This window comes from Nicrophorus vespilloides, unplaced genomic scaffold, assembly GCF_001412225.1.
Source record: "Nicrophorus vespilloides isolate i.1.1-1 unplaced genomic scaffold, Nicve_v1.0, whole genome shotgun sequence".
NCBI classification, from domain to species: Eukaryota; Metazoa; Arthropoda; class Insecta; order Coleoptera; family Silphidae; genus Nicrophorus; species Nicrophorus vespilloides.
The window spans coordinates 11,249-19,804 of record NW_017098102.1 but is presented as its reverse complement, the minus strand read 5'-3'; the positions used below and the strand labels follow the sequence as shown (position 1 = coordinate 19,804).

General features: G+C 36.7%; 1 protein-coding gene across 3 annotated transcripts; it reads left to right on the top strand.

Annotated features, from left to right (window-relative positions):
• Positions 1 to 2,675: 2,675 nt before the first annotated feature.
• On the top strand, positions 2,676 to 7,840 carry LOC108561690 (choline/ethanolamine kinase). 3 transcript variants are annotated; one of them, XM_017919756.1, is made up of 5 exons: positions 2,676 to 2,948; positions 4,523 to 4,635; positions 5,327 to 5,654; positions 7,002 to 7,568; positions 7,641 to 7,840. In XM_017919756.1, the coding sequence occupies exons 1-5, from the start codon at positions 2,901 to 2,903 to the stop codon at positions 7,731 to 7,733; spliced, it is 1,149 nt and encodes a 382-aa protein (XP_017775245.1). In that variant the 5' UTR covers positions 2,676 to 2,900; the 3' UTR covers positions 7,734 to 7,840. The 3 variants fall into 3 exon arrangements, with proteins under 3 accessions (XP_017775245.1, XP_017775247.1, XP_017775246.1); XM_017919758.1 differs by lacking the exon at positions 2,676 to 2,948 and adding an exon at positions 4,008 to 4,182; XM_017919757.1 differs by lacking the exon at positions 2,676 to 2,948 and adding an exon at positions 4,008 to 4,237.
• Positions 7,841 to 8,556: the final 716 nt, after the last annotated feature.

The window sequence follows — 8,556 nt, the reverse complement described above, 5'->3', positions numbered from 1 at the left end:
AACATGTAAAATTATGCATGTAATGAAAAAGAGTAATGAAAAAAAAATAAACATACTCACATGTAAATCTATTCTCGGTGTGATTGTTGTAAATTAATCGTTAACTTGAACTTTCTTTAGAAAATATTACCATTTTCTTCCATTTTCATTGCAGTTTCTTTCTGTGAATAAAAATAATAAAGAAAATGAATTGCAAAAAACAAAAAACGAGGAATTGCGAGGAATGAAACGAAACGAAAAGAAAAGGAAAACGAAGATCAGACGCATATCATTTTTAGCAAATCGCAACGTTTGAGGTCACGACTAAGAGAATTCCACTTCTTCGTTCTCTCTTGATGAGTAAGTAAACATTTCTTAAAACCCGAAAATATTTACAACCATTTCAATTATAGAATTTCGAATATTCCATCAATTAAATTTACAAATGAAATTTTTATAATCTGAATGATATTATCAATAAAATAATAACATTGTGCGTTTGACAAATCTAAGTAAACAAATAATATTGTTCGCAGTAAATCACCTGTAGCAAATGTTGAAATATGTTTTTTTTTTGTTACAACATATTTCATATTATCTACATGCATCGTTACTCTCATTTGTAAATTAGCTTAGTTGGCGTTAATACATTTGTTTCTGAAAAAAAAAAAACAAAAGTTGTTTCAAAAAGCAATCACGATAACGATTCTTAACAACTAATGCGATTAAAGCAACAAAGTGTGAGAGACTGAACAAATAAACTAATTTCAACTGCGAAATACGTGGAAAACAAATCAAATTACCCGCGTTAATTGAAAACAAAACAAACAATTCATTGTTCGTGTTTGTAAGACACGATGATTGGGATTGCCTCTAGGTTCAGTCCTGAGTTCTGTTTCTAATTCATTCATATTTTTGTTGACTTAAACAAGTGGCTTATTGAAATGACCACAAAGTAACTTTACTACAAAATGTATTTATAGTTTTATTACTCATCAATTTTTTACGGTTAAAAATAAAAATCGTAATAATGCGGCGTAAAGTGCTCGAAATTGAAGTGGTTATATAAATGGTATTTAGTAGATAATAATGATAAAACATTCAAAATAGCATCGATCACCTAATTCACACCGGACGCGAATTAAATTTACAATTATCACTATATTAATTCTTTCTCTTTCAATAAAACTATAAAAGATTATGAGATCAGTTTACGTCGCCGCGTTTTATCTGTAAAGCAAACAATAGTTGAAGCTAAAGATTACCGCAGAATTTAGATATCTAAAGCACCTGAAAGTATATTGACTGTGCGGCGCTTGATTATTACTTTACGATTCGTGTTTATGAGCGTTACAATTTTCAATTGGGCATGAAACTGGCGCGCAATTTTCTTTACGATTTCACAATTGATGTTTTCTTTTCTGCAAAATATTGCATGCTAACTAACCGAATAACTAACCTTGAGAGTCGTCCTTTTGCGTGCTCGGCTTTTCTAAATTCGTACACCCTCATATTTCGTCGCATTGCGCTTCGCAAAATCAATTGCTGAATTTCTTCTGAGATTTCTTCCAACTGAAATTTTCAAAAAAAACTTTAAGCAATAAATAATAGGTGACTTTTGTAGTAAAATGAATTGGAATAAAAATCTACGAAAAGTTGAGTAGTAAATGGAAAATTTTCGCAAGGTCGCACAGAATGTGTTTTCCCAGCATAAAAAATGTGCGGTAAAATTTTTCTTGAATTCTTGGAAACAACTTAATAGCAATAGCAAACTGCGTGGTAACAAACGAAAATTGCTCTTGTCTCTGTTAGTTAGTTACTTAGTAGGTAATTTAGGAAATCTCCAATTACGTAATTATGTAGCTCGATAAAATCATTTTCCAAGATAATGCTCAATTGGGTATCATTAAAAAAAAAGTAGCAATCAGTGGTAGAATATAGATAACAAAAGAAAAACTAATTTATAGCGAATCTAAGCTAATAATACTAGATAATATTAGTAATCGATTTCTATAAGCGCGCAATTAATTGAGGAGGCCTTGAGAATCAACTGAAATGCGAATATTTAGCGTGACAAAAAAAAAGCAACAAGTGATAGCTGGAACGATGATAACAGAAAACGAATTCAGTCATTAAAAAATAATTATTTAAGTAAAACATAATTATTGAAACAACGCAATATAATTTCTGTTCGAGTTTTGTAATTGGTATAATTACGTTTTCGGGGTTTTTAGTAAACAACAATTTGGATTTTGATGATGTTGTTGTTATTGTTGTTTACTTAGTCCAAACTTTGTTGTCATTATCGTCATCATCATCATCATTGGCGACAAAACATTATCAATGAGCGAAATTCCAGCCGTCCACGCAAAAGTTTGATAAGCAAATGCGATTACATAAAACGTCGCGTGATTCCATCGAAAGTTCAAAAATCGCAATCGAATTTTAATGTCAATAGTTAAGCAACGCCTCTCACGGATCATATTTTTGGATCGGTGATCGTTTTCTTTGCAATAATTAATATTAAATTGACGTAATTAAGTATTGAATAACGATCGGCGATTGTTAAAGAAGAGACAACAACAACAAAATGATGTGACGCATCGCGCGGTTTATAATCGTTCGCGTTAGTTCGACAATTTCCGCGTCATCCCCCCACCCCTCTCCACCGCCAATCGGGTGTACCGATAAAGAGAGCCGGGTCGGGTTTTCTTTACTTAAATCAAGTTTTTTAGTCGGGCTGCGTGTTCTATTCCTGACTTTTACTTACGTTTAAGTGTCCTGCGAATCGTGCTCTTACTTATTCGATGATAAACACATAATACAATAAGGATTCCCCTTTTTGTTGTCATCTTCTACAGCACGCACACTGCAAATAAAAATAATAAATTAAAGAGTGAAATTGAATTGAAGAAACAAGAATGTCCATCGTGAGCTACAGCAACAGCAACAACGGCGACAGCAATAAGGTACGTCGTGTGTATGCGAAAAGGGGCTGCCTGCGTCCCTTTTTCGATCCCAAAAAGATAACCGGTTTTCATAACAAAAAAAAACAAAAAAAAAAAAACCGAATTTATCAGCAACGGATGCATAATTTTCGTTACGTAAACGCAGCGATAACGTAAACGTAACGTGGGCAAAAAAAAATAATTGTACACGCGTCTCTCGATTGTCATTAAAATTTGCATTGTTTAAACAATTGAAGATTCTTTTGTAAATAGAAGGCAACACACGACTTTCACACGTTGCACAAGGAAAGTAAATAATGAATATTTCCAGTGACCTTTGTCTTTAGCTAATTGTAAATCGAAATGTGTCGTCGTGGTCGACGAACAACTTTGAAATTTAACAATTTTCTTTTGTTATTGCATTGTCAATCATAGTATGTCATGTTTTGTTTACAACTTAATTTAAAACAAATTGAATTTATCTGTAATTTGCTATTGATTCATCATGATTCATTGATGAAACTGTTATCGCGTCGTATTCAATGTTTTTTTTTTAAATTGAAATTAAATTATTTGCATTTAAGAGGAGAAACTGCAAACACGGACTTTGGTCAAGATCAAGAGATCTGTTTTCAAGAAATCCCGTAATTGTTTAACAACGAAATCGACGCCAAAACGGTTTCCTAGCAACAATACTTCTCAGTATTCGCCTATGAGAATCAATTACATATTTTGATAGTTAAGCAACGTAGCTTAGCAACAGAGAATGAAAGTTATTAAAGTGCAGATTAAATTGTTTGAACTAATTGCAAAAAAAATGAGATAAAGTGATTTAGTTTATAATTGAAATGTTGCACGTGAAATGAATCATCGCGTAATAATTGTGCAATTGAATAATAAAGAAACAATTTCCGCGGATTTGTTTTTTTTATAAATTGTTTTGTATTGTATTAAGGGGAAATACCAGATTGCAAAAAAAACTATTTTTTTTTTGTTTGCTTTTGCTTAATTAATTTTTATCATTTGATTGTTTCCACGTGGATTAAGTTAGTATTCATTTTGCAAATTGTCTATTGTTGATAAATTTTGCAAATTTCCACGTGAAAAGTATAAAGTGTAAAGAGGGGAAACGGATCGATGGAAACGCAGGCGTATTTCGCTTTTCCGGACCGAATCGATATGCCCTCTGACATTTCCTTCCATAATACGCAACACGCGTACACATAACACCGCTGTTTCGACACGAGGAAAACCGGTAAATTTTTGGATCGCGCAACCAAATAGCTTTAACAATTCTGCATAGGCGTCAGGTTCGTAGTGTTTGTTGTTGTTATAGAGAAAAAGAAAAAAAATTAAATAGATCTCTGAGTTTAAACATGTCAAAGGATTGTCACGATGACGCAGCGTCTCGTGGGAATCCTGAGAATGCTGCCTCTCGTCCTGCATCGCTCTCCCCATCATCATCATCATCATCATCAACATCACCGATCCATTTACCATGTAATTACCAGTTTGATTTTACCATCATCATCTTATCGAAATTTTGAATCCATCCATGATGAACACCTCTAATGTGAATTCGTTTACGCCCGCAGATGCAGTCGGACCACAAAGCGATGAAGGAGCTGACGTCGCGGATCTGCAGGGACTACTTGCACGGCGCTTGGAAAAATGTTACCGCCGAGAATGTCGGTTTCAAGCACATCAGGTAATTAATTACATACAATATTATCTTTGCTTGTCCGTTATTGTTGATTCGTGCGCAAAATTTGCGTAAAACCTGTTGTTTTACGTAAAAAAAAAAGGCGAAGGTCGCAGAAATCGTGTAAACTACTATAACAGAAAGCGATCGATGGAATATTTTCGGTGCAATCTTCGCGAAGGTTATCCTTCTTCTTCCCCTGCTGTTGCTGTTACTGTGTTGCAGACACACATATTCATACGTTTCGGCGAGAATAATATAGATAGAACGCAACTATAAATAACGGCGCCATCCATCTACGCTTATTTTTAACCTTCTTCTCTTGGGTCGCCAATCCCCAGCCCAATGCCTCATTACATGTAGGATAAACTTGTTTTGATCCACGCGTTTGTTTATTCAACAACAGCACTCTCTCTCTGTGAGTCGTTGTTTACGGTGAATTCCATAAATCGTACTCATTCAACTACGTACGACGAATAATTATAAAAATTCCGTCGCAGTTGAATGAGAACGCTTTTCAATTTCTAGTAATTTTAGTTAAAATTGGTAACTTACTGAATTCCGGTTTTTCCGATTATGCAACTTGTTATTCCTACAAAAAAAAATGCATGTTTGAGAACTTCCAAGTTGTAAGATTATCGATTGATTTACTTGCTTATTGATTGAATTATGCAACTTGTTTTTCGTGTTGCTGCAGCGGTGGTCTTTCGAACTTGCTGTACCACATCAGCCTGCCGGATCACCTGGTGAAATCGTCGATGCCGCACGGTGAACCCAAGGAGGTGCTGATCCGAGTGTACGGGCAGACGCACGGGGGGGAGCGCGCCCTCGAGGCCCTCATCACCGAGAGCGTCATCTTCACGCTGCTGTCTGAGCGCGGTCTAGGTCCAAAGTTGCACGGCATCTTCCCCGGCGGTCGCATCGAGCAGTACATGCACGCGAGACCGCTGAAGACGCGAGAATTGGCCAACGAGAAGTACAGCACGCAGATCGCCGAGAAGATGGCCCTCATACACAGCATGGAGGTGAGATTGAACATTCCGATTGAATACACCTAGAAACAGACAAAAAACACACAAACACATAAATATTACACCTCTATTATACACAAGACATGTGCACACACGCTAATTGAATTTATTATTCGAAAACAGCACTAGGTGAGACATATATTTTCTTTTACTTACAAATTGTATGATTTCACGTGGTCATTGTGTTGACGTGAAATTTGCACGGCTGCAGCCTTGTCGAAACCCTTGCTATCAAAATATAAACGAAACGTTGTTGTTACCAAATAGTTTATGCATTGAGTAATTTGTGCTGTTTGCAATCAATTGATTTGATTGCAGCAATGTTTCGACGAAGCTAAGCTAAGCAAATTATTTTCCTTGGACAACGACGACGAACAAAGCCAAATCTTCAATCAAAATTTTCCCTAAAATCAAACAAGTTTAAAGTGTGTACAATTCACATTCTGATTAGATAGCGATAATCCTTAACAATTGTCTGTAGTAAGTAAGTGCATTCTATACACACTTTGCGAGATCTTTGAACTCGAAATGGAAACGATTTTTTTTTATCGGCGCGACGGAAATTTCCGTTATTTGCTTGTAGTTTCCACTCATCCACTCGTGGAGAAGAGGAAAGCTACCGCCAGAACGGAAAGATAGCAGTGTTGTTGTTATTTGTTGCTCCAGTTTTGGTTTTCGTCGTTGTCTGAACATTTCCACCATCCACAAAGACCTTCAACAAACGTAGCCTTTAAAATCTACACGTTTACATAGAACTTAGCGGTAATTGCTGCAACGATAACGTCGCGCGATATTAGCAAGTCCTATGTAAACGATGATTCCTTATCACACAGCTAACTACTCCTCCTCTTATCCACCTTCTCATCACTAATTTATTTATTTATCTATTGTATGATTTTGTCGTCCACACATATGGGGTTTGTTTTTTTTTTCTGTTCATGTTTTAGCCGAAGAAGCGACGATTTGCGTGGGCCAAAGCCTCTATCTCGAAGCCGCCTATTGGTCAAAGCGGATTTTAAAAATTAAACAAAGAAACGAACAAAAAAAAAACAAGTGTAATCGTGTCACTTGGACCAGGCGCCACCAAAAATGTTGAAAATTTTGGGTGCCGCTGTTGCGAGAGAACCATGCCGACGACTACTGTACATTTTATTTATATTTTACCATTTATACCATCTTACCTTTAAGTTTTTTTTTTCTTAACTTTATTTTCTCTAATCTCAAAATTCATTTCATATTCTTCTGAATTGCTCTCAGACTTCATTCATTTCGTTTCTTCTATTATTATTTAGATTTGCGTGCGATTTTGTCCGACTGATTCGAGCGTCGTGTGTATTTCAGGTGCCCTTGCACAAAGATCCCAGTTGGCTGTGGGAAACCATGGAGCGTTGGCTGAAGTCCAGCCAGTCGCAGCTGAAGACTAATGTGCCTGAGATTGCGAAGAGTCTGTTGGATGTGGATCTGCAGGAGGAGTACAGATGGTTGAAGAAGCGGATGGAGGATGAGAACTGCCCGGTAAGGTTCTGCCACAACGATATGCAGGAGGGCAACATCCTGATCTCGGAGGATGTGAACGATAACTATGGTCAGGACCCGAAGTTCGTGTTGATTGACTTCGAGTACTGCTCGTACAACTACAGATCGTTCGACATTGCCAATCACTTCGTCGAGTTTATGTACAATTACACCGAACCGGAAAGTCCGTTCTTCAAGGAGACCATCCATCATTACCCAAGCGAGGAGTTTAGGTTAAACTTCATAAAGACATACCTGCAAGACACTGGATCCGGCGATAGTCCGATGCAAGTCATGCGCGAAGTCAAAGTCTTCAGTTTGGCGTCGCACTTCTTCTGGACTCTTTGGAGCATCGTCAACGCGGAAACCTCGAAGATTCCCTTCGGCTATTGGGTGAGTGACTCGGTTCGCCAATTCAACTAAAAACACACAAAATATAATAATATTATGTTCTTTTTGATGTAGGAATACGCGGTGGTAAGGTTGAACGCGTACAAGAGATCGAAGAAAGACATTTCAAGCAATCAATCGGTGAAGAGGAAGGCGCTTGATCCATGATCGCGTAATTGCTGCTTGGGCGCAGAGTCTCGAAACGCTTGAAGGTACACAACCTTGGCACCGGTTCGTTTCGTAACCATCTAACTCTACAACCCTCTACACCCCCTTAAAAAAAAACCGCCTGAATACGGCACAACTACAACAGAAACCGCGCCCGAAGTGATTTTATTCTTCCTTTTCGATCGCATCCGGTTCCCGTTCGTCGTGTAATAACAATATATTTATAAATTTTTTGTATCATTTTCATTCTCGTTTTGTTTGTTTGTTTAATCTACGCACGATATGAGATGATCGTGACCTCATCGATCGCAAGACTCTCGTTGTGATAGAGAAGTTTTGTGATCTGTTCGACGGATGCTGTAGATAGTCTAATTGAAGAAGACGAAGTGGTGGTGACTGAAGAAGAAAAAAAAGACATTTTTATACCCGACTATTTTTTCGATGGAATAGATTAGGTGGCGCAAAACTTTCGGCAGACTTTTTGAGACTGATGATGATGATGGACGTTCTCTCGGATACAAGGATAACGTAATATTTTGTTGTGATTTTTATTATTTTTTTTTTCTTTGCATATCTATCGCACGTTTTGCACCTCTTGTACTCTTAAAACATATACACACTAACACTTATGATGATGTCAATGGTTAGATACTAAGCCTAGTTAGCCGCATATCCAACAACCACCATCTGAACACGTTTTTTTTTTTTTTACTTTGTACACTTGTTACGACTGTTCGCGATTGAACAGTGCCAACATATATTTTATTATAGTATATTGTGAAATGTAAATTTTCAAAACAAAATCAAATAAAGAGAATACATT